Consider the following 26,545-nt stretch of genomic DNA (forward strand, 5'->3'; position numbering starts at 1 on the left):
CTCAACCTCTCCAAAACTGAACTTCTTCTGCTCCCGCCTTCTACTAACCTCCCTAAATCTGACATTTCCCTCTCCGTGGGTGGCACCATAATAACACCCTGGCAGCAGGCGCGCTGTCTGGGTGTTTTGTTTGACTCCAATCTCTCCTTCACATTCCATATACAATCTCTTGCCCGCTCGTGCCGCTTATACCTAAAGAACATCTCTAGAATCCGCCCTTTTCTCACCAAGGAGACAACAAAAACCCTTACTGTCGTCCTGATCCACTCCCGCCTGGACTACTGCAATGCTCTATTAATTGGCCTCCCCCTTATTCGACTTTCCCCTCTCCAGTCTATCCTTAATGCAGCAGCCAGGGTCGTCCATCTGGCTAATCGTTACTCAGATGCATCCGCTCTTCGCCAGTCGTTACACTGGCTGCCCATTCATTATAGAATCCAATTGAAAGCACTTGTTCTCACCCACAAAGCTCTTCACAGTGCGGCACCCCCTTACATCTCCTCCCTCATTTCAGTCTACCCGGCCTAACCGACCGCTGCGCTCTGCAAATGACTTTCGACTAACTTCTGCACTAATCCGTACCTCCCACTCCTGACTCCAACACTTCTCCCGTGCTGCGCCAATCCTCTGGAATGCTCTACCCCAAGGTATTAGGACCATCCACAACTTGCATAGTTTTAGGCGCTCACTCAAAACACATTTGTGCAGAGCCGCCTATCACATTCACTAATCAAAGTCATTTCATATTTGTGTGTGTGTAGCCCAGTCACTATCTCCATCTACCCCCCACCCCCTGAAGATGGCTGGACCCTCATTGTAAATACATCATTGTAAATACACACCTGTACTTTGTATCTCCCCCACCTCATTGTAGATTGTAAGCTCTCACGAGCAGGGTCGTCTTATTGTGCTTTAATTATTGTATTGTTAATGTTGTTACCTATGACTGTTGTGTTTGAAATTGTTAAACTGTAAAGCGCTGCGGAATATGTTGGCGCTATATAAATAAAGATTATTATTATTCATACAGTATGACCCTCACATAGTGCTTCATACAGTATAATGGGCCCACATAGTGCTTCATACAGTATAATGGCCCCACATAGTGCTTCATACAGTATAATGGCCCCCACATAGTGCTCCCTACAGTATAATGGCCCCCACATAGTGCTCCATAGAGTATAATGGCCCCCACATAGTGCTCCATACAGTATAATGGCCCTCACATAGTGCTCCATACAGTATAATGGCCCTCACATAGTGCTCCATACAGTATAATGTGCCCCAAACTGTATAATGGGCCACATTATGCTCCACACAGTATAATAGACCCCACATTTAAAAAAAAATACTCACCTTTGCCCATTCCTTCGGTCTCTTTATGGTGTCTCCAGATCCTCTGTACACCTCGGTACAGTGAGTGCGTTGTAACGTCATAGTTCCCGCTATGCTGAGGGTCAGACGCAGAGGGGGAATGATGAGAGAGGAAGCGTCTGCTGATGCCTCCTCCTCCATCATTGCTTTCACCTGTCTCACCATCTATGATGTTGAATGTGTGAGGAAGGGCGGAGGACCTGTCCGGCATTGAGGGCCAAATATACTCACCCAGCCGGCCAGAATTTGACCTATGTAGTACAGGGGGAAAGAAGTGAGCAAGCAGTAAGGCTACGTTCACATTTGCGTTGTGCGCCGCAGCGTCGGCGACGCAATGCACAACGCAAATGTAAACGCATGCACAACGCAGCGTTTTGTGACGCATGCGTCCATTTTTGCATGGTTTTGGGCGCAGAAAAAACTGCAACTTGCTGCGTCCTCTGCGCCCTGACGCATGCACCACAGTGACGCATGCGTTACAAAACGCAAGTGCAACGCATGTCCATGCGCCCCATGTTAAATATAGGGGTGCATGACGCATGCGGCGACGCTGCGGCACAGAACGCAAATGTGAACGTAGCCTTTGATGGCTGAATGAGCATGGTGGAATGTGGCCCGTAAATACACGTCAAGAGTCACAGGTTTAACCCCACAATGGGGGGGGGGGGGGGTGACCCATCAATAATTACTTGGGTGGGGGCATTCATGAAGCGTTGTCAAGGCAACATCTGCATCCACCAGGTACCAAGACCCGGCTGAGAGGCATTATTGGTGGGGCAATTACAAGTGGTGGACAGACACAAGGGATGACATGAGGTGAAAAAGGAGAATTGTCATGAGGGAGAATACTTTCGCAGCCACTATGTGCTGTGTGGGGATGTGTGGGCAGCGCAGCTTCCTGCCTCCTACCATACAGAACTGTCTATGTGGTCATGCTGCAGGACTATCCTGTACTTCCATCATTAACCCTTTATAGACAATGATCGTGAAGGACTCGTCGCCTGTAGGAGCCTTTTTGTCGCCATCCTGAGATGCGGCGTCTCTCTCCTGTGCCGCCCGTGACGTGTAGTACGATGATCCCACGGGGGGAACCTTTCACCGAGCGCATGTTCCCAGCCGGGGCATTGATAGAGCAGGACGCGTGCTCTCTTCTTTGTGTTCCCCCAGGTCAGGGTCACGCTGGTGTGCTGTGCGGGCTGGAGATGTATCGGCGGGCTGTGCTGTCACTGTGCGGAGGCGGCATCTCCTGTCGGCGCCTCACAGGCCACAGGTAGGAGCCTCCATGATAGCAGCCCCGGGTGAGGACGGCGGCAGGGTGCAGGGGGCTGCTCTGAACCCAGGGCTATGGATAATAGGAAATGATTGTGTTGCATTCAGTTATTCCCTGTCACTTCGTTTTTAAATTCACCATTGCCTGTGAGACTCATCATCAGGCCATGATGGCGCTGAGAGGAGTGCAGTACACAGAGGGTTAACCCTGTATTCCCCTCTGTGGCCTCCATAATGTTCTGAAAATCAGTGAGTCCACAGTGAGGAGTAATCGCAGTGTGGTGTGAATGTTACAGCGTGGATTGGGCAGTGTGACATGTACGAGCTGGCGCCACTGAGACCGCAGTGTGGGGGTTTCTGGTACTGTTGGGCCTGCAGTGCGGTGTGGGCGATGGTGCCAGTGAGCCCACAGTGTGGGGGTTTCTGGGGCCTGCAGTGCGGTGTGGGTGCTGGCACAGGTGGTCCTGCAATGCGGTGTGGGCGCTGGTGGGCCCGCAGTGCTGTATGGGGGCTGGTGCCAGTGAGCCCACAGTGTGGGGGTTTCTGGCACTGGTGGGCCCGCGGTGTGGGTGCTGGTGCCAGTGAGCCCACAGTGTGGGGGTTTCTGGGGCCTGCAGTGCGGTGTGGGTGCTGGCACAGGTGGTCCTGCAATGCGGTGTGGGCGCTGGTGCTAGTGAGCCCACAATGTGGGAGTTTCTGGCGCTGGTGTGCCCGCAGTGCTGTATGGGGGCTGGTGCCAGTGAGCCCACAGTGTGGGGGTTTCTAGTGCTGGTGGGCCCGCAGTGCGGTGTGGGTGCTGGCACCGGTGGGCCCGCAGTGCGGTGTGGGTGCTGGCACCAGTGGGCCCGCAGTGTGGTGTGGGTGCTGGTGCCAGTGAGCCCACAATGTGGGGGTTTCTGCGCTGGTGGGCCTGCAGTGCGGTGTGGGTGCTGGCACCAGTGGGCCTGCAGTGATGTGCTGGTGCCAGTGACCCCGCAGTGCAGTGTGGGTGCTGGCACCGGTGGGCCTGCTGTGTGGTATGGGTACTGGAGCTTGTACTGTTATGACTTACATGTTCTGGTCTTGTTCCTGTAGGTTTGCGGATCTGGCCTGTAGACGGCTCTCTGTTGGCAATGTCCTCTGGTCTGAGAAATCTCCCCCTGACGACAAAGGCACAGGAAAGCCTTCTGATGAAGCAGAGAACAAGACGGCGCACAAGGATGATTCATCCAAACCGCCGGAGCCGAATGGCCTCGGTGCTCTGCTAAGTGGCATGAAAGTTGAAGTGACCTCAAAGAAGAAATTCCAGGCGTTAAAGAAGAAAAATCCAAAACTGCAAAGTCAAGAGAATCCAGACAACATAGAAAGCGCCAGCAGAATGTTCCAGATGGTGGCGGAGGAAAGTCACCCAGAGTAAGAGATTTGTCCTGATGACGCTTCTGGTGTAGAACTATGAAGCTTAAAGGGGAATTCCCATTTTGTTAAATTTTATGTCATATGAACAGGATTTGCCATCAACATCTGATAGATGTGGGTCTCACCAATTGGATCCACTTCTATCTAGAAAAGGGCTTTATTGTTCTATGAAGTAGCTGCACATGGGAGCGCTGAACATTGCTGAGCATAGAAAGTAATCGACCACCTCCGCTCTGACAGTGGTGTGTGACGGCCCCAGTTCTCCAGGTAGTTCTAGATCCCAGCTGTAGGACGCTCATCTTTCATGCATTTCTGGCATATTCTGTGGATATGCATCAGTGTTAACCCTTTAAAGGTCCTGAATTACATTCTGTATTGGGGTGTGTTCACAAGTTCTGGAATTGCACATCTGAAATGTAATTTCTTTATGCTCCATTGTTGAGCTCCTATGCAGTAGTGGACCGAGGATTTCGAGGCGTTCTGCAGCTTTTATTTTATAGTAGATTGACAGGAGAATTAGCCGCATTAACATTAAGGGTGACTAATCATTGACTTTTTCATACAAGATTCACAGTATTGAATAGCATGCTACTTATTTCTGCAGCATTTTTTTTGTAATGGTGCACTCAAAAATCTGTGTGTGAATTTTCAGAAATATGAAAACGGGGGTGCTGAAACCCCCTCTACTACATGTGATGCAGACCGATGAGTGTGCAAGCTGCGCTGAAATCCATATTGTAAAGTCCTTTTGTTTTTGCAACATTTATAACTTTGTGTTTCTTTTTTTTTCCATTTACATTTGTACAGACTTCAAAATGTGACCTGATGCTATTTGCCTCTTTCTTTTAGGGAGAAGCCAGTGAGCAAAGAACTATCGGATGCAGCATCTGCAGTGGCATCAACCTATCCTTCCCAACAAAAACAAGTGGAGTCTGAACTACTTCAACAGCTGCGCCTGCACAAGCAAATGGCTGAGGAAATCAGAAGGAAAGGAAGTGATAACATCAGGTTAGGAGTTGATGTATTTCTGGCATATTCATATTTTATGAGGTGTCATATGCAATGATGCAAATCTGACATATGTAGATATGTTTGCTAGTGAGCTGGTGATCATTGGTGACCTTGTAAGCTTCACGGACCCTTGTAGATGTGACACAGGGTTTGGGAATTATGGTATTTTGTGGATAACTTTAGTGAATGTAAGTCACAGGTCCCAATTCATCATGCTTTCTGTTCCTTTTGTTGGTGTAAAAGTTTGCAGGCATTTTTATTTTTTGTTCTGATTTCATTATGGCTTTCCTATAATTTATTTTTCCTAGCTTTCATTCTGTACTTGTAGGTTTTGGGGTTTGTTTTACAATGTGAATATGAGTTTCATTATCCAGATGTTTCTGGTTTTTGCGAGGCATATAAATATCTTTTCATTTGTGCCATTTTCCTCAAACATCAACGAAAATCAATGAATTTGGCTCAAATTTCACCAGCAAAAACAGAAAAGCAAGATAGGAAAAAACCTATGAAAAACAACCCCCCCCCCCAGAGCTGATGAATTGGGGTCACAGTTTATATAATTCGTATACTATTGTAACCATTTAGTTATAAGGGTTCTATTGTGCCACTCCCTCATCAGAAGGTGATTGGCGCAGATTATTATTTGTTTATTTATATACACTCACCGGCCACTTTATTAGGTACACCTGTCCAACTTCTTGTTAACACTTAATTTCTAATCAGCCAATCACATGGCGGCAACTCAGTGCATTTAGGCATGTAGACATGGTCAAGACAATCTCCTGCAGTTCAAACCGAGCATCAGTATGGGGAAGAAAGGTGATTTGAGTGCCTTTGAACGTGGCATGGTTGTTGGTGCCAGAAGGGCTGGTCTGAGTATTTCAGAAACTGCTGATCTACTGGGATTTTCACGCACAACCATCTCTAGGGTTTACAGAGAATGGTCCGAAAAAGAAAAAAAATCCAGTGAGCGGCAGTTCTGTGGGCGGAAATGCCTTGTTGATGCCAGAGGTCAGAGGAGAATGGGCAGACTGGTTCGAGCTGATAGAAAGGCAACAGTGACTCAAATCGCCACCCGTTACAACCAAGGTAGGCCTAAGAGCATCTCTGAACGCACAGTGCGTCGAACTTTGAGGCAGATGGGCTACAGCAGCAGAAGACCACACCGGGTACCACTCCTTTCAGCTAAGAACAGGAAACTGAGGCTACAATTTGTACAAGCTCATCGAAATTGGACAGTAGAAGATTGGAAAAACGTTGCTTGGTCTGATGAGTCTCGATTTCTGCTGCGACATTCGGATGGTAGGGTCAGAATTTGGCGTAAACAACATGAAAGCATGGATCCATCCTGCCTTGTATGGAGCATCTTTGGGATGTGCAGCCGACAAATCTGCGGCAACTGTGTGATGCCATCATGTCAATATGGACCAAAATCTCTGAGGAATGCTTCCAGCACCTTGTTGAATATATGCCACGAAGAATTGAGGCAGTTCTGAAGGCAAAAGGGGGTCCAACCCGTTACTAGCATGGTGTACCTAATAAAGTGGCCGGTGAGTGTATATATATATATATATATATATAGCACCATTAATTCCATGGTGCTGTACATGAGAAGGGGTTACATACAAAATACAAATATCACTTACAGTAGACAAGCTAACAATGGTAGACTGGTACACAGGGGAGATGACCCTGCCTTTGCGGGCTTACATTTTACAGGATGGTGGGGAAGGAGACAATAGGTTGAGGTGGCAGCGGGGTCAGTGCAGGCTGTAAGCTTTCTTGAAGAAGTGGGTTTTCAGATTCCGTCTGAAGGATCCAAATGTGGTGGATAATTGGACTTGTTGGGGCAAAGAATTCCAGAGGATGGGGGATATCCGGGAGAAGTCTTGGAGGCGATTGGGTGAGGGACTAATAAGTGTGGAGGAGAGAAGGAGGTCTTTTGAGAACTGGAGATTACATGAGGGCAGATGACGTTACGTTGGTAGATGCTAGGATATGTGGATAATCGGCAGGTATCATACAAATCTTTTATTCTAATGAAGAGGATGGGCCTAATGCAATGATACTGGTGTCCTGGCCATGCAATGTCATCAGGGCTGCCGAGTGCCTTGCAAGCCTAACAAAAGTCCATCAGAACTCCTGCTGAGGCTGGACTGCTCTCCCACTCGCTTCTGTGTTAGGGCTCATTCACACAGCCGTATTTTCAGTCTGAGTGCTGTCTGTGAAAAAAAAACCCAGACAGTACTTGGACCAACTTTATTCAATGGGACAGTGCAGATGAGCCATTTATCTTTTCTTTTTTTACTGACCCAATCTGCGTGTGAAAAAAATTGCAGTATGCACTTCTCTTTTACTTAAATTAGATAAGACTCGTCTTATCAATTCTATGGGTGGTCAAAAAAAAAAATCGTTATACACTTTAAACACCAGGTGGCGCCATAATGTCAGAAAATATCTTGTTCATTTACTGTTAGTTTTGGGCAGTGGTCATGATATTTAATAGTTGGACATCCCCGTTAAACATGCTCATAAGGTAGCCATCAGCTTGACAAGAAGCATATCCTCCAAGCTCCCAAACCTGCATTTTCATTTAGTAGAGTTGTACCTGGAGTAAAGATTGCACCTTCAGGACAATACACACAGCTCATTCAATCTGTAGGTGGTGCAGTCGCCCCTATAAAGCTATAATGGCTTCTGGTAGTGGTTACCACTCTGTGCTTGGGGATATTATGCATTTTATGCTGGCGTTTCTTTGTGACTTTTTGTAGAAATGGATGGCTATCCTCAAGGAGCTTCACGTCTATGGGGCCACAGAGGATTCTGAGTACAGACTTTCACGGTTCTAAAGGTGTGAACTAGCCTTAATGCATGTTAGAGACCAAATAATTCAGACATTGGCCATCAGTAAGGATGAGCGAACGTGCGCGGTGATACTCTATCACTCGAGCATCTGGGTGCTAGTATGTGCTCGGCGAGCTTTAGTCGGTGTTCGAATTTGAAACTCGAGTCCTCGCCCCGTATGTTTGGCGCCTGTTACGCAGGCAATCCCGGCATGCTTATTGTCTGTGTGTCACTACAATGCCATAGCCATCTTGGTTGTGGCACTACTGTGATTGGCTGGCCGTGTGACATCATCAGGGGTAATAAAAGGACAGGCGTCGGCACACTGACACCATTACACAGCTCTGTGATAGTTCTGAGTGGAGGGAGAGAGTACTTGTCTAGACCTGTGTGTGCACAGTATAACAAACCAGAGTCCTGCAGTGTTGACACTGAGGCTGAGCCATCATACTAACAGCCCTTCTAAGGGATTATCGTTTGCTTTGCTGTTTGTATCAGATACATTCTGCATTTAGCCTAGAGAGGAAAAGAGTGTTAAGGTACCTTCACACGAAACGACTTTACAACGAGAACGACAACGATCCGATCGCTGCAGCGTCGCTGTTTACATCGCTGTAGAGATGTCAAACACAGCAGCTCCAGAACGACGCAGGAGCGATCCTGTGACGTAGCGGTGACGCACTTATTGTTCTCACAGGTCGTTAGCTCCATGTTTAACATTGCTGACATCGTTGCTTTTGCTTTCAAACACGACGATACACGCCGATCTGACGACCAAAGAAAGTTCTGAACTTTATTCAGCGACCAGCGATATCACAGCAGGATCCAGATCGCTGCTGCGTGTCAGACTAAACGATATCGCTATCCAGGACGCTGCAACGTCACGGATCGTTGTCGTTCTCGTTGTAAAGTCGTTTCGTGTGAAGGTACTTTTACTGGAGCAGGAAGAGTGGCTGAATACAGTCTCTATGCAGGGATTAGGGCTTTTCAGTCTGTAGCTAGACGTATAGCGTGACAGTTAACCACATTTTTACTTAGGTGAAAAAATGTACACTATTGTTATCCATAGATTATTCTGTGCTTTGTGGAACATTTCTGTGTTTTATAACACTCCAAAACAAGCGTTGAAAAAATTTTGTGGATTCAGTTACTCATCCATAGAGTAATGCGTGATTTCTGTTAACCTCTCTCTGCTATCTGACGGAATAGTACGTCAGCTGGCAGATCCCCCGCTTTGAGGTGGGCTCCGGCGGTGAGCCCACCTCAAAGCCGCGGCATGTCAGCTGTTTTGTACAGCTGACATGTGCGCACAATGAGCGCGAGCGGAATCTCGATCCGCCCGCGCCCATTAACTAGTTAAATGACGCCATCAAACGCTGACAGCGGCATTTAACTAGCGCTCCCGGCCGGAAATTCTCGCACCGCTGACCCCCGTCACATGATCGGGGGTCAGCGGTGCATTGCCATAACAACCAGAGGTCTCCTTGAGACCTCTATGGTTGTTGATGGCCGATTGCTTTGAGCGCCACCCTGTGGTCGGCGTTCAAAGTACACCTGCATTTCTGCTACATAGAGGTGATCTGTGCTTCACCTCTATGTAGCAGAGCCGATCGAGTTGTGCATGCTTCTAGCCTCCTATGGAGGCTATTGAAGCATGCCAAAATTACAAAAAAAAAAGTGTTTAAAAATATAAAAAAAAAAATAAAAAAATATATAAACGTTCAAATCACCCCCCTTTCGCCCCAATCAAAATAAAACAATTAAAAAAAAAAATCAAACATACACATATTTGGTATCGCCGCGTTCAGAATCGCCCGATCTATCAATAAAAACAAAGGATTAACCTGATCGCTAAATGTCGTAGCGAGAAAAAAAAACTACGACATTGCATTAAAATGTAATAACGGGCGATCAAAAAAAACGTATCTGCACCAAAATGGTATCATTAAAAACGCCAGCTCAGCATGCAAAAAATAAGCCCTCACCTGACCCCAGATCACGAAAATTGGAGACGCTACGGGTATCGGAAAATCGCGCAATTTTTTTTTTTTTTTTTTTTTTTTTTTTTAGCAAACTTTGGAATTTTTTTTCGCCACTTAGATAAAAAATAACCTAGACATGTTAGGTGTCTATGAACTCGTAATGACCTGGAGAATCATAATGGCAGGTTAGTTTTAGCATTTGGTGAACCTAGCAAAAAAGCCAAACAAAAAACAAGTGTGAGATTGCACTTTTTTTGCAATTTCATCACACTTGGAATTTTTTTCCCGTTTTCTGTTACACGGCATGGTAAAACCAATGATGTCGTTCAAAAGTACATCTCGTCTCGCAAAAAATAAGCCCTCACATGGCCATATTGACGGAAAAATAAAAAAGTTATGGCTCTGGGAAGGAGGGGAGCGAAAAACGAAAACGGAAAAAGCTCCGGGGTTGAAGGGGTTAAACTACGGTGGTGTTAAAGGGAACCTGTCAGCAGGGTTTTGCATAGTAAACTACAGACAGTGTCAGGTCGGCGCAGTTATACTGAATAAAATTATACCTTGGTTGATGAAAATCGTCTTGTGGTTGTTTCTTAATCTTTATTTTCAGTTTTGTGTTAATGAGATGGTCGTGTCCTAAGGCGGGGTTGGTGTATGTGGTGCTCTAATTATATATTCGTAATGCAGACTGCTGATAGGTCACTGCTCCCTCACTGACCTGCCCACTAGTTTGCATAATGAATACCATCACATACTGAATAAAGATGGATCCGCCGGTATCTGTGCAACAGCAGCTATCGGATCTCTATACAAACCGCTAGCTGCTACTGCACAGGCACGGTGGGCGCCATTTCCAAAAAGATTTTTTTTTTTTATTAACTTCCTTGCTCAAGTAAATCTGCAAAAGGGATAAAAATGCACATCAACCATGCGATTATGCTGCAGCATGGGTGCTACGGCCGGCACCTGCCTGCAGAATCTTTTATTTTATTATTATTTTTTTTCTCTAGTCACCTTCCACGATGGCATATGCAGGTTGTCTCTTTGCCCTAATGGGGAACAGGAAATACAGAGAGGTTAAAAGGACCTCCCACTTGCCAGTGTCTTTCCTGTTCCCCATGGGACAGGGAGAGGTGTTCCATGTGCTGTAGTGGCCGGCGACTGCAGTACCTTGTACAGGCTTTTGCCTGTTAAGCGGGGCAGCTGGTGGTCGCGCCTAGCCGCCTCCTGTACTGCTCCCGTCGTCCTGCGTCCAGGTACCTCGGGACCCCTTCCCGCACCCCCAAGAGGGCAAAGCAGGCCTGGGATCCCCAGCCGGGATCCTCTCTGAGCTTCCCGGCTTCTCCTCCTCCATAGTGCTCGGCGTTCCGGAAGTGATGTCAGCAGTCGCGCGCGCGTCACTTCAGGTTTTCGTATTCCCCTGAAGCCGGTACTTCCGGGTTTCGCCGGCCGGCGTGTAAGGCCTAATGGCGTCTGACACATGGATCCAGAAGGGGGAGGGGGAGTGTACGATCGCTGGAGGCAGGTGCTGGGACGGAGGTCTATAAAATCCTGCAGAAGTCACCACTGAGGTAAGGCTGAATACCCTCAGTATGGATGGCGTCTGCAGAGCCCAGCGCTACCCTTGCTACAGTGAGTGTATGCAGGGATGGGGTCCGAGAGGTAGTACCTTTTAGGGGGATTATCTGTCCTCACTCCTCTCTCCCTTTTATTTTAGGGAGAAAAGTCTGCCCCCAAAGCCGCCTATAGGAAGAAGTGCCCGGTCTGTAACACTAAATTCCCTCCTCGCTGGGATAAAAAACTCTGCCAGCCGTGCACTGACAGGATAGTGAAAGCCGAGCAACCATCTCTGTTAGATTAAATACGCTCTCTTGTAAAACAGGAGGTATAATCTTCCTTGGCAGCTCTCACTTCCCCACAGCCACCACATTCTCCAGCTAAAAAGAGGAAGATGCAGGTTGTGGAATCTGATTCTGATTCAGACCTCTCTCATACCTCGTCCGTTGGTTGGGAAGATCCAGTATTACCTAAGGCTGAGGTCAGAAAATACCTCTTCTCCTCAGAATGCATTGAGAATCTAGTGTCTGCTGTTCGTAACACTATGGGACTAGAAGAGGAACCTGAACCACAGTCCATACAGGATCAAATGTTCGGTGGGATTAGATCAGAGAAAAGGTTGGGGTCCCCAGTACACGCTAATATCATTAGTATGATTGATCAGGAATGGGAACTACCTGAGAAACGCCTCAGCAACCCCTCAGAAATGAATCATAGATTTCCTCTAGAGGGTGAATTTGTTAAATTGGACATTCCCAAGGTTGATGTTCAGGTGGCTAGAGTTGCCAAGAGAACAGCGCTCCCTTTTGCGGATTCTTCACAATTGAAGGATCCTATGGATAGGAAGATTGAAAGTCTTCTGAAGAAGTCATGGGAAACTTCTACATCTGTCCTTAAGGCTAACATTGCCTCTACTTGTGTAGCTAGGGCCCTCTCCCGTTGGCTAGAGAAATTGGAAACCCATATATCTCAGGGTACTTCAAGAGGTGAAATGTTAGATTCACTCCTTATTCTACATAGGGCTTCTGGTTTCCTGGCGGATCCTTCTCTGTAATCTGTTAGAGTTGCCGCCAGGTCCCTAGTGTTTTCCAACTCTGCCAGAAGAGCTCTCTGGCTTAAAATATGGAGTGGCGATATTACTTCTAAAGCCAAATTGTGTGCCATACCCTTTAAAGGGGAATATGTCTTTGGTCCAGCCTTAGATGACATTCTTGACAAAGCTACTGACAAGAAAAAGGCACTCCCGGAGCAAAAACCACCTAGGAAATGTTTTTTTCGTGCCCCACATTCTCAGCCCTCTCAAGCGAGAGGTAAAGGCAAAACTGGCAGATGGAGCTACGCAAAGGGTAGAGGGAAAAAAATATTTTTGTCCTACAACAGCAGCAGCAGCAATCCCAACAGGACAAACAATGACTCCGACCCGGTGAGTGGAAGACTCTCAAAATATGCTGGTCAGTGGGAAAACATCACCAGTTCCCACTGGGTTCTCAATGTCATCAAGGAGGGCCTGTTGATAGTTAATTTCCTCCCCCCCTCAGGGTCTTAAATTTACTACCCTTCCAGCATCAAAAGATCACAATTTATTGACATTAGGTCTCAGGGACCTTGTGAAATCAAACGTGATCTCGCCAGTTCCTCAATCGGAATGGGGGCTAGGACATTATTCCCGATTATTTCTGGTACCCAAACCATCAGGGGACGTCCGTATCATTATAAACTTAAAGGGTCTAAATCAACATGTGAAATATCGCAAGTTCAAGATGGAGTCTGTAAAATCAGCCATTCGTCTGATAGGGCATCACTCCTTTATGGCAACCATCGACCTAAAGGATGCATATTTTCACATTCCTATTCACCCGAGACACAGAAAATATCTCAGATTTGCGATACAGGGGAGTCGTCAAGTGGAGCACTATCAGTTTGGAGTCCTTCCCTTCGGCATTTCATCAGCACCGAGAGTGTTCTCCAAGATAATGGCAGAGGCGGTGTAATTTATTCGGAAACAAGGTGTCTGTATAGTGCCCTATCTGGACGATCTCCTAATAGTAGCTCCCACCTAGGTGACCCTGATATCCCATGTGTCAACCACTTTAGAGATATTGAGGTCTCCGGGTTGGTTCCAAATATAAAAAAAATCCCAGCTTCAACTGTCAAAAAACAGGAAATCTTTGGGAGTACTTCTGGATTCTGCAAAACAAATGTCCTTTCTTCCAGACGATCACAGACTACCATTGGTAGTAAAGATCAGAAAATTCAAAGTGATGAGATCTCCTACTCTCCGAGAGGGAATGTCGCTCTTAGGCTCCATGACAGCCTGTATACAGTCGGTGGCTTGGGCTCAAGCCCACTCAAGAATCCTTCAGGCCCACATTCTAGACAATTGGGACAGTCGTCCTGGTACTTTAACCAAAAGGATTCACACACCAGGGTGAGTGAAAGCATCCTTAGCATGGTGGATGAATTCCAGAAACCTCCTCAAGGGTGTGAATTAGATTCAGTATTCAGTTTCCACTAACCACGATCAAGTCGGATGCCAGCAGGAGGGGCTGGGAAGCCATGATAAACCATGTTCCTTATCAAGGTCTTTGGGACCAGTCGATCAGAGGGAAATCATCAAATTTGAGAGCTCAAAGCCGTTGGAGAGGCCCTGTTAGCAGCAAGTCATCAGATTTCTGGACAACATGTTCAGATATATTCAGACAACATGACCACGGTGGCTCATATCAAGCACCAGGGCAGTACAAAATTCATCAGCCTAAAGAAAATCTCAGCTCGAATTTTTTGTTGGGCCAAAAAACACTTACTGTCCCTGATGGCAATTCACTTGAAAGGTTCGGCCAATATTCAGGCAGATTATATATGTCGCCAGGACATTCAACCGGGCGAATGGAGCATGGATTATCAAACCTTCAACATGCTAGTACGCAAGTGGGGTCTCCCAGAAGTCGACCTCTTTGCCTCTCACCAAAACGCAAAAGTCGAAACTTTCTTCTCCTTGAACCCAAGAGACTATCCCAGAGGAGTGGATGCCTTAGTCCAGAATTGGCATTTTCATCTAGCTTACGCGTTTCCACCAATCCCAATTCTTGCAACGGTTCTGCGGAAGATACGGATAGAAAGGACCCCGACTATTTTGATAGCTCCATTATGGCCCAAAAGAAGTTGGTTCAACTTGATCATCCAGCTACAGGTGGACGGGCCGGTAATGTTACCAGTAAAAGACAATCTCCTCTCTCAGGGACCCATTCTCCACTCAGACCCTCAGAGATGGAACTTAGCGGCGTGGTTACTGAAGCCCAGGTGCTGAAAGCAAAAGGGGTATCAAACCCCGTCATAGCTACCCTGCAAAAATCCAGGAAACCAGTAACAAACGCCATCTACAATAAGATCTGGAAAAAGTTTTCATCCTTTTGTCTACCTAACCTTCCAGACCCTCTCAAGCCAAATATACCTAGGGTACTAGATTTCTTACAAAAAGGCTGAGAGATCGGTCTTAGACCCAGTACTCTGAAGGTCCAGCTCTCTGCGATCAGCTCTCTTTGACCAAGATCTAGCAGGTCATCGCTGGATCAAAAGATTTGACCTCAGCAATTAGAATGAACCCTAGAAAACAGATTATAGTTCCTCCATGGGATCTCAATGTGGTGCTCCAAGGACTTACAAGTCCACCTTTTGAACCTTTGTCTTCCTGTTCTCCACAAAATCTTGCATATAAAACTGTTTTTTTTGGTAGCCATAACTTCGGCTAGAAGAGTGGATGAACTACAGGCCTTATCAATAAGAGAGCCTTATCTACTGGTTAGAGATGATTCAATAGTGCTTTGTCTTGACCCATCTTTTCTTCAGAAAGTAGTCTCTGACTTCCACCGTTCCCAAGAGATCGTTCAACCAACTCTTTGCCATATACCTGCAAATTCGGAAGAAAAGAAATTCAACACTCTTGATGTTCGGCGTATTATCTTACACTACTTAGATCAGACCCGCGCTCACAGAAATGATCATAACCTTTTTATCCATCTCTCAGGACAAAATAAAGGGAAGAAGGTAGCTAAAAGTACCATTGCTACCTGGATCAAAAAAACTATAACACAAGCTTATCTTGCTCAAAATAAACTACCTCCAGTAGGGATCAAGGCTCACTAAACCAGATCTACATCAGTTTCCTGGGCAGAAAGAGCAGGCGCATCTCCGGAGCAGATCTGCAGGGCATCGACGTGGTCCTCACTTCATACCTTCTCCAAACATTATAGATTAAATGTATTGTCCAATAAGGACTTAATCTTCGGCCGTAAGGTTCTCCAGGCCGTTGTCCCTCCCTAGTACCAAATTAGTTGCTATTCCTCCATATGCTGTCGTGGAAGGTGACTAGAGAAAATAGAATTAGACTTACCGGTAATTCGGTTTCTAGGAACCTTCCATGACGGTGCTAATTTCCCACCCTATATATATATATTCCTGGATTAAATCTGGGATTCAGAAGGTAAACCGGTGCTATGGTCTCAGTTGTAAGTCACTAGCAAGTGGGAGGTCCTTTTAACAGCTCTGTATTTCCTGTTTCCCATTAGGGCAAAGAGACAACCTCCATATGCCGTCGTGGAAGGTTCCTAGAAACCGAATTACCGGTAAGTCTAATTCTATTTTTTTTTAATTCAGTATGTGCTGGTATTCATTATGCAAACTAGGAGGCAGGTCAGTGAGGGAGCAGTGACCTGTCAGCAGTCTGGATTACGAATATATAATCAGAGCACCACATACCCAGCTCTGCCTTAGGACACGAGCATCTCATTAACACAAAACTGAAAATAAAGATTAAGAAACAGCCACAAGACGGGTTTCATCAACCAAGGTATCATTTTATTCAGTATATACAAAAAAGGTTGCACTCTATCGTGCCAAAGCATGTCTAATATGAAATACATGAAATATGAATAGCAAAATGGCTTCTGAACATTAGGAAAAGGGAGGGACCCATCAGGGAGGTCAGGGACCCATCAGTTTAATGAGACCACCTTGACGATGGTTGATGGGCTCACACTATTTGATCAAATTCTGTGCAAAGCATCTCTCAAATATTTTCCTAATGTTCAGAAGCCATTTTGCTTTTCATATTTCATGTATTTCATATTAGACATGCTTTGGCACGATGGAGTGCAACCTTTTTTGTATATTATGTATGGAGGTAGCTGCTCCTGGTATTCACCTATTCACACTAGTTTGGATGTGCCAGTCTTTTTTCTGTCATTTTATTCAGTATAACGGCGCTGACCTCATAGTGTGTGTAGGTTACTATGCATAACTCTGCTAACAGGTTCCCTTTAAACTCCAAACAACCACTTTGACTTCTGCAGGTGACCAATTCTTTTAATTTATTTAATTAAAAATTAAACTTGGTTTCCAGATACCAAGCAATTAGAAAATGCATGCAGTAAGGGACTGGGAAGTGGAAGTGCTGATGATGGATGCCGTGGACATGTGGCAGGTCTGACTACACCTGTTGTTGGAGTACAAGCAACACACCCATCCACAACACATAGTTTCCTGTCCCACTTCTGAAGCCACACCAGTGCGAACTGGTGGTTGGCTGGATAGCAGATAATGCTTCCAACATGCTTGCCAGCACCACCCAGTCTTCCACGCTGTCCATTCTTACCTACCAACAGTCTGGATCACTTCATCTTCATCCTGATCCTCCACTTTATCCCACCATGTCAAGTCCCAGTAGACCAGTGATCCCACGCTTGGACAATACTAGGAGTTCTTTACAATATCACTTCTTGATTGTGGCCTCTGTCCCTGCATGTTCCAAGAGGGACAGGAGAACATGCTGTTTAGTGATAATGATGAGACACAGTTGCCGCTAAGTCAGTTTGTCAAGACACCAAGTCAGAAGGACCAGGGTGCAGCGGTGGAAGACTAGGTGGTGGTTGACGAAGTCGCCAGCCCAACCTGGGAATCTGGCATGCAGAGCGAGGCCAGCAGTGCTGAGGGGGAGAGATCAGTAGCACTGAAGCAGGCAGGAATAGACAGTGGGGAAGAGAGGGAGAAGGCGGGCAACTGTTCCTCAGAGCACCTATGCTCATGAATTACTCTGTCAAAGAGTTGTGTTCCCCAGTCTGGGATTTTATTAAATAGCTTAGGTCAGCAGGGACCTGACCACTAAGAACCTAACCACCACCAGCCTGATCAGGGGCATGTCATCTAAGCACCCGACTCTGGGACGAACGATTGGGTCCATGATTGGTGTCAGCACTGCTAGCGAATGGCACCACTGCCTCGTCCCCTGTTCTAAGTGCTTCTTCCCAGTCCCCTGTCTGACATTGGCGCAGATACCTCCCGCTCTGCACCTATCCTTGCACATTCTGACGCACCATCATCAGGCTCTTCCAAAGCCTTGCCCCAGCACAGCGTTCGGCTGTCTCTACCACCAGGCCTTGGAACAAAAGAGAACTTTTCCAGCCTCTGTCCTATAGGTCCAAAGCAGTTTAGGTTTGTTGACATCGAGGGTTTCAGCCGACTCATAGCCATCCCCAGGTACTCAATCCCCAGCTGTCACTTTTTCGCCCAGTGTGGCGTCCCTGCCTTGTACCACCACGTGTCTAGGAACATCACCTGTGCCCTCATCAATGCAGTTACTGGCATTGCCCACTTAACGATCGACACCTGGACAAGTGCTTGTGGCCAGGCACGCTACATTTCCCTGACGGCACACTAGGTGAATATTATGAAGGCTGGGGTTGAGTCCCACCTTGGCACGGCACGTGCTACCGACGCCGAGGGTTGCCTGCCCTACTTTTATCAGGGTTTCCTCCACCTCCTACAGCAGTTCCTGTACCCCCTCCTGCTCCTCCTCATCTTCCATCTGTGATGTGGTATCTGTGAGCACGTTGTCCACATCAGCTGGAAGCTCTGCAGCACTGTCTCAACGAAGTGGCAACAGGCTCTACTGAAGCTCATTTGTCTAGGAGACAAACCGCACGCCATGGCAAAGTTGTTGAAAGGAATATCAGAGCAGACAGATTTGTGGGTCTCTCCTCTGATCCTACAACCATTCATGGTCATGTGTGATAATGGCCGTAACCTGTTGGCAGCTGTGAAGCTTGGCAAGCTTACACACGTACATACTTGGCACACGTGCTCAACTTGGTAGTTTAGCGGCTTCTGAAAAATACCTAGATTTGCCAGAGCTTCTGGTCAAGATACCGCCGCCTCTGTGCCCATTTCCGCAAGTCATCTACAGCTGCCTCCGCTCTGGCAGTGCTGCAGCAGCGCGTGCAAGTGCCCGCTCACCGACTGGTGTGCAACGTCACCATGTGCTGGAACTCTACACTGCACATGTATGCAAGGCTTTGTAAGCAGCAGAGGTCAGTTGTGGAATACCAGCTCCAACATGCCTGTCCTTATTCTGGTCAGCCTCCGCACATAGCAACTGAAGAGTGGGTATGGATTTCTGACATTTGTGCGGTTCTCCAAGGCTTTGATGACTCCACAAAGATGGTGAGCGGCGATTATGCTATAGTCAGCGCAATGATCCCTCTTCTGTGTCTACTTAAACAATCTCTGCTCACAATTAAACATGAAGCTTTGCATGCGAAGCAGGTGGGGATGGAGGAAGACATGCAATAGAGAGATACTATCCTGCCCAGCCTAAGCTCATCTGCTCAGTGCGGATTGGGTAACATTGAGGAGGAGGAACAGGAGCTGGCATGAGCTGTCCCTCTATGCCTTGGAGGTGATGTTTTGCACTGCTGCTAGCGTCTTGTCTGAGCAGTTTTTAGTTCCACAAAGGGGGTCACAACGGACTGGCGCTTTTGCCTGTCAGCAGAGAATGCTGACAAGTTCACTGCGATAAAAAGGAACAAAGACTGGATTAGATCTGACTTTTCAACATCACTAAATGACAATAGCACAAAAAGTTTATAATATTCAATATTTGACTGAGGCCGCCAGTTGTTGCCTTCTAGAGTCTATGGATGACTGGATGACCCTCCTTATAATTTTTTCCTGGCTTTGCACTTTTTGTGTAGAAGTACCACAACTACACTTTCTTAATTTTCTTTTCATGAGACACGCCAGTTGGTGCTTTCAAGTGTGTATGGATAACCCTGCTTGTAATTTTTGGCATGCTTTACACCGAGTGCAGAGCTTTTATGAGTGTAGTAGTAGCACAGCTACACTTTCTTCACAATAATTGAATGAGTCTCTACAGTTGGTGCCTTCAAGGCTGTATGGATGACCCTGCTTGTAATGTTTGGCAAGATTTGCACTTAGTGCATAGCCTTTATGAGTCTAGGAGTACCTGTACATGACAGTTTGAACAGACTGTGTATGAGGCCCTCTTTTATCTCTCTAATACAGGGTGTATCGGAGTCCCTAATTTTGGGCAGTTCTTGCTTTCTTCATAAATTACACCGACATTTCCAATTTTTTAATTAAATAAACAAAAATGGAATTTTAATAAAACATTTTTTTAATCCTTCTTAAATTTTGCCTTCTAGGCAAGTCATTATGTAGGGAAAATGTTTCTTAAATTTTATTTTTTTCCTGTAAACTGAACTTTTTGAATGTTTTATTGTCAGTCCTTAAAGTGGAGTAAAAGTGTGATACAATTGTTCTCAGCAGTGATCGGGGAGTCAGAGATGCTTACTGGGGTCTTCCCCATGCTGTTCTCCTTCCATTTACCACTTTTTCCATGCATTTCAACATTTCCACTGTCCTCAGACCTCCTTGTAAGGTCTGCTGGAAAACTGCTTGGCTTTTTACTCATTACTCAAAACGAGCATCAAAGCACTAGGAATTGTTTGGTTTCAGTAACGAGCAGCCAAGCTTTGTAGTGCTCGCTCATGTCTAGAGAGCAGAAAATGCATAAAGTCTTATTTTCACCACTTGGGGGCAGTAGTGCTCCACGGCTATAAATCATTTTTTATTACTTTGAATTTCTGATATTCCCATTACTGGAGGTTTATTTTGTGCTTGTAAATTATACGTCAAGCTATCTCATGGCAGATTTCAGCGTTCAGTAACGTTTTGTGTGGGTTTTGTTGTACCTTGCCATATAAGCGAATCCATATGGATGGCAAATAAGAAAAATGAGGAAAAAAGTACTTGAAATATTGTCCGGATCTCTTCTATATGCTGCTCCTGTTAGACTGGTATATCTGTAGGCAGGCTGTGGTCTGATCAAATAGATTTTTATAATTTTCTTAATGATATTTATATACAATATCAGCCAGTCTTCAAGCAGGGGCCGAGTGCACATTACAGGGCTTGTTTATATTATGTGGTGGATCCTGGCAAAAAAAATAATAAAATATCAATAAATTGAGCAATATTGTATCAGCAGTGTACTTATTTCTCACTCCCCACCTTTAGTCATACCCACCACCAACCAATGCATCCAACGGCTGCAGCAACCCTTTTCAGAAAAATGTTCCTTCCAAGTAGGAGAGAAACCCCTCAGATGCTGCAGTCAATATTGACTGTGGCACCTAAGTGGGTTAATTGAGAGTTACATAGGCGACGTCTTCCTCTATGTTTCTGTGAGGTGGTTGTGGTGATCATGGGTTGCCAACACAGCTGAAGGTCTAACACCGGCCCTTAGGTCACTGCAAGACAGAAGAAAAGCAGTGTATTATCGAAGCAATCAAAGTCCCATAGTGAGGAAAAGTATCAACAGTCATGTTACTTGCCACAAGTGAGTTTGTATGAGCATCACATGCTTGAAACAAAGTTGCTTACCCACAATTTTGGAAAGGTGACAACAATTTTTTCTGGACCATTTGGAGGGTTTTGTGTGAAATGATGTCCAATTTGCCTTTTTTCTCTCTTTTGTGGTGTTCAAATATACACAAAGGAAATAAACATGTCTATTACTAAGCGTGTAATTGCATTAATTTTTCTGGAACAAATACTTTATAATAATAATTTTTTCTGGAACAATTTCAAGGGTGCCAACACTTCTGAGCCTCTCCACGGTGGGACAGATTCTGTAGGAGTAGTCATACAGGAATGTTTCCTGGACATTGTTGTCTGCTTGTTCACTTCTGCTTATCGTCCCATTTATTATTTGTCTTGCAGTAAAGTCATCTCCGGGATGAAGGTGAAAAAACAATCGCTCAAAACCAGCAAGCAAATGTCAGCTGAAGAGCGAGAGTTCATGAGGGATGCCTCCAAAAAGTAAGTGACAAGGAACAAGTGATACATGTATTTACTTTACTCTCTTATACAGAACCATTCATTCCACAGCACTTTACAGACATTATCATCACTGTACCCATTGGGGCTCACAATACCTCTAGGAGTGTTCACACGTGGAGTGTTTGGTCAGGATATACTGATGTACAATACTGAACGTGTGATCGTGGCCTTATTAGAAGTGATTTATCCGCCAATAATCACTGTGTCATGCCTAAACGTTACATGTGTGTGTTGAAAAAACGATGTTAAATCCTCCCTGCCTGTGGGTAGCAGACCAGTCCGGGGGAACATGGGCGCTAGTATCGCCTACAGCGGAGTGATTGATATCCAAGGGGTGAGGAGCAGACAGACTTCTCTTTGGATATTCTGGAGGGTCAGGAACGCCGCTGTGGACAAGATCCCAGCAAGCTGTAGCAATGACTGACTGCACAAGGCAGGGAGGGGTTAATATCACTTTTTAGCACAAATATGAGGTGTTTCGGGTATAACACGGTGATTATTAATAAAAGGTATAAGGAGGCTGATGGTTGTCAGCTCAATGGGTGAAATTCACTAGGGGCAGCCATGGAGGTAAAGCAGTACAAGATGGCATACTCACCCCTGCATTCTGGTCCCGTGCTGTCAGCCTGGGGGGAAAGTGGTGACGTTGCCCACCCCCAGTGCATAGAGCGCTGCCTCCCCCCAGTGCATAGAGCGCTGCCTCCACTGATTATCTGCAGGTTCACAAATTTTGCTGTATTTTATGGTTTTAACCCCATGACTGCCCATAGGGAAGTAGGAAGTATAGGTATTGTGCAGAGAACCCCTTTATACACATTTCTTAATTATTAATATTTATTCCCTTAAGGGATAGGTAAAAATATTAGACACCTGAGGGACTCCACCTATCCACTATGTACTGGCGATCCCAGTACATAAACCTGGGCCATTGTACAGTTATGCTGCCAGTGCTATGAGGTCATTTAATGGGAAATCTTGGTTGTCTGACAACTGAGTACACAGGAGAGAAGGCACAAGAGTCGCTTTTTGATAACACTTCTGTCTTGTCTGATTCTTATGAGCGATGCTCCTGCCTCGAACAGCTGGTAGTTATGAATGTAGCCAGTGTCTGTGAATCTGCAGTGCTGCCTCTGGCCTGTTGGTGGCAGTCACACACCACACTCCGGGGTAGGACCTGCCCCGAACAGCTGGTAGTTATGATTGTAGCCAGTGTCTGTGAATCTGCAGTGCTGCCCCTGGCCTGTTGGTGGCAGTCACACACCACACTCCAGGGTAGGACCTGCCCCGAACAGCTGGTAGTTATGATTGTAGCCAGTGTCTGTGAATCTGCAGTGCTGCCCCTGGCCTGTTGGTGGCAGTCACACACCACACTCCGGGGTAGGACCTGCCCTGCGGTGGCGTCTATAGACTGAGACTAATTAGTTACTCACATTAAATGGAGATGACTGGATTCTCAGTGGTGGGTATGGTATAATTTTTGGGTTTTCTCCCTTCTAACCTGTCGCAGCTAATTATAAGACACAGACAGTCTTGTCCTTCAGGCTCTTCTGTAGTGTGAGGCGTGAGATGGAGACAGAGATTACTGTGTTCACACGAGTTGGGAAAGTAAATAATTGCCAATGCGGGACAATAATACTCAAGGCTGATCTGTAAGTCGCTGCAGAACTTCTGTCTGGATAAACAAAGAGGTTCTGTGGCAGTGATAAGCGTGACCCCTCCATAGCTGCGGGATTATGGCAGGCGGACGATCAGCCTAGTGTCGCTGGGCAGAGCAGGCTGCTCTTATGTGTCACACAGCCGGGGGCTAAGTGCCATCATTTGCATGAAAATTCATTTAACGCCTAATAATAAGAGGACGTAAATCCTATTTTATGCAGTTGGACATGTTGGTTTTAGTTCAAAGAGAAATCCTGTGATGCTTCTCCGGATACGGGGATTTACAGCATCTGGGTTTTATACAAAGCGTAAACCTTTTTGCTCGTTCATCAATAATCTGATATTTGAATTGGCTTTTTTTGCCATTTCTGAGAGAGGAATATCTAGCATCTGCTCCATTACAGGTAGCGGCTCTGCAACGATGGATTTACACTAACGACCACGGCCATTAAAAGACCGCCAGTTGGCTACATGCCAGCCTATCAGCCGGCCTTTAATAGCCCAAGTGCGCAGAGAGTATCGTTGTTCTCCGCAGCACGTCGTGATTGCACAATGTGCTGCCGAGAACAATGGTTTTTAGCTCCTTGACATGGCCATTTTCCGTCTTTCCCCCCCCCCCCCCCCTTCTTCCAAGAGCCATACGTTTTTTTATTTTTCCATCATTATAGCATATGAGGGCTTGAATTTTTGCAGGATCGGCTGTACTTTTGAACGACACCAATATTACAGATGCTACAGGAATTTCTGACAATTACTAGTTGTATGCTGCATGTGGCACCCGTCTCCCTTATTCTTCATGTATGGCCTGGGGTGAAGGGGGGGGGGGCAACATGGATTTTATTTTTCTTACATTAGATACCATGGAAGACTGTGAAGACATTATCAAGAAATTGCTTAAATTTTGCACAATAATGGCTTTACCTAGAACTGGCCGTCCCTCAAAGACCTGATGAAAAGAAAAGAAAATATCACATTTACCTCAATGGCACCAAATAAACTGTGTTCCTCACAAATGTCTATGAAGAAAGTGAAAGTCACTGGTCTCAGAATATAATGATCCCCACCCGGAAATTTGTTTTGCAAAAGTAGTAAAATATTTTTAAAAAAAATTATATACAGTACAGACCAAAAGTTTGGACACACCTTCTCATTTAAAATTTTTTCTGTATTTTCATGACTATGAAAATTGTAAATTCACACTGAAGGCATCAAAACTATGAATTGACACATGTGGAATTATATACTTAACAAATAAGTGTGAAACAACTGAAATTATGTCTTATATTCTAGGTTCTTCAAAGTAGCCACCTTTCTTTAGAAACACGTGGAACCAGGGAGGGTATTATTAAACCGGTAATCCTGTTTCTGGATATATAATAATCTTGTAGACAGTTTTCTCACTGCACGGACCTGTACAGATAAGTAGGAAAAAAGGAATCCAGTAGTATATGTATATAGCGGTATGCCTAGGTACCGGGCTCATGAGATCGCCATCTTGTAGTGCTTATGCCACACAACCCATACATGCAGTGATCAGTCACGAATATGTATAGAACAAAGCCTGTTCCTAGAAACACAAATTCCAAACTTTCTAGATCTGCTTTAAGATCAATCTCTACCTGGACTTTTTCATAAATATTAGTAGTTCAGATTCCACTAGCTTGCTCAGTTGACTGCCTCATAGACCATATATTGTGCTTCCCTGCCTATTAATCCACTATTACCCTGCCTAGCACATGCAGTTAAAATCAGCCATTAGCCTCCCCAACATGTTTCGGCGCAAGGCGTCATCAGGGGAATGAAGCTATCGACTACTAGGCAGGGCAGTAGTGGAAAACTGAGGGGGGTGAAACTTTCCAGTTCCTATAGATTGTTGGTAAAGAGAAAGTCGAGAAGATTATAAGAATAGGGACAATTCCTGGACAGATTAGAATGGTGCGTGACTGGAATAAGGGCATCGAGACCATGCTTTTTTGCCGGTACAGGAAAAGACAGTGACCATGCTAGTGGAACCTGATAGGAGATCCACGCTGCTCGAAACGCAGGAATCCGAGTGTAACTGTGTTATTACATAGATGAAGAAACTCTGAAAAGCCCGCTGCATACAGTGCATCTCTGCTGACTTGTGCTGGGCCCGGCAGCTTCTACCCACCTTACTCTCCAGACTGACAGGTCTGTCCTTAGAAGCTCACATAGGCCTGGCAGGACTTGTTGTCCGTGACGCCTAGGCTCGGCCGGCTTTTCAAAGTATGTTATCTCTGTAATACCGCAGTGTTTCACAGTAGAACACCCGGATGCAATGACACAGCCAGTCTGAATCGTGCTGCCCATATGGAGGCTGCATGAATAGCCTGCCAGGCTCCCAATAATAATAATAATAATAATAATCTTTATTTTTATATAGCGATAACATATTCCGCAGCGCTTTACAGACATTATCATCGCTGTCCCCAATGGGGCTCACAATCTAAATTCCCTATCAGTATGTCTTTGGAATGTGGGAGGAAACCCACGCAAACACGGAGAGAACATACAAACTCTTTGCAGATGTTGTCCTTGGTGGGATTTGAACCCAGGACTCCAGCGCTGCAAGTCTGCAGTGCTATCCACTGCGCCACCGTGCTCCCCTTTAAGTAATATTGGCATCTATTTATTATATACGGTATTATTTATTATTTATTTTTTTTTTTTTATAGTGACATGAGAGAAATTAAGTACACCCTCTGGCTTCTATGGTTTGCTTATCAGGATTTAATAATACAAAAACATATGGAGTACACCCCTCACATATTTGTAAATATTTTGATAAATCTTTTCATGGGACAACCTTGAATATATTGCCAATACCAAATAGACCCTAACTAAAGATTCTGTGAGTGACTAAAAATTATTTTATTTGATAATTTAAAACCGTAAGTGCATTTATAAAACCACAAGGTTTGTGTTGGTCACTATATGAAGTCTACTGATCTTGAGAAGTAATGAGGGGATCAATCCACCTATCATTTTATGGATCTGTAGATGATTTTATTGACCACAATCCGGGATTCAAGATCCACAACTACTAGATGTATCTACCGTAAGTTTTGTTATATCCACTTTATAGTGTGGAATTGGTAGAAGTTATTCTCATAATTTTATTAATTTTATATATAGTTGTTGGTTTTTCTCAGCAACAACCACTACAACACCTTGCTATTTAAAACATATGAAAATAGCATAGGGAGGCAGCTGGTTATGTTTTTTAAATAGCAAGGTGTTGTAAC

General features: G+C 45.4%; 1 protein-coding gene across 2 annotated transcripts in view; it reads left to right on the forward strand.

The window, feature by feature from the left end:
• The first annotated feature begins 2,170 nt into the window (after positions 1-2,170).
• MRPS31 (mitochondrial ribosomal protein S31) overlaps positions 2,171-26,545 on the forward strand; it is a 77,448-nt gene continuing 53,073 nt past the window's right edge. The window contains exons 1-4 of one of the 2 annotated variants that reach the window (XM_077298164.1): positions 2,171-2,190; positions 3,718-4,035; positions 4,888-5,046; positions 21,504-21,602. In XM_077298164.1, coding sequence (XP_077154279.1) covers positions 2,186-2,190; positions 3,718-4,035; positions 4,888-5,046; positions 21,504-21,602 — 581 coding nt within the window. In that variant the 5' untranslated portion in view covers positions 2,171-2,185. Of the gene's footprint in view, positions 2,191-2,417; positions 2,645-3,717; positions 4,036-4,887; positions 5,047-21,503; positions 21,603-26,545 lie in introns of those variants that run through there. The other variant, XM_077298163.1, reaches the window with a different exon arrangement.

This window comes from Ranitomeya variabilis, chromosome 3 (genome assembly GCF_051348905.1).
Source record: "Ranitomeya variabilis isolate aRanVar5 chromosome 3, aRanVar5.hap1, whole genome shotgun sequence".
NCBI lineage: Eukaryota > Metazoa > Chordata > Amphibia > Anura > Dendrobatidae > Ranitomeya > Ranitomeya variabilis.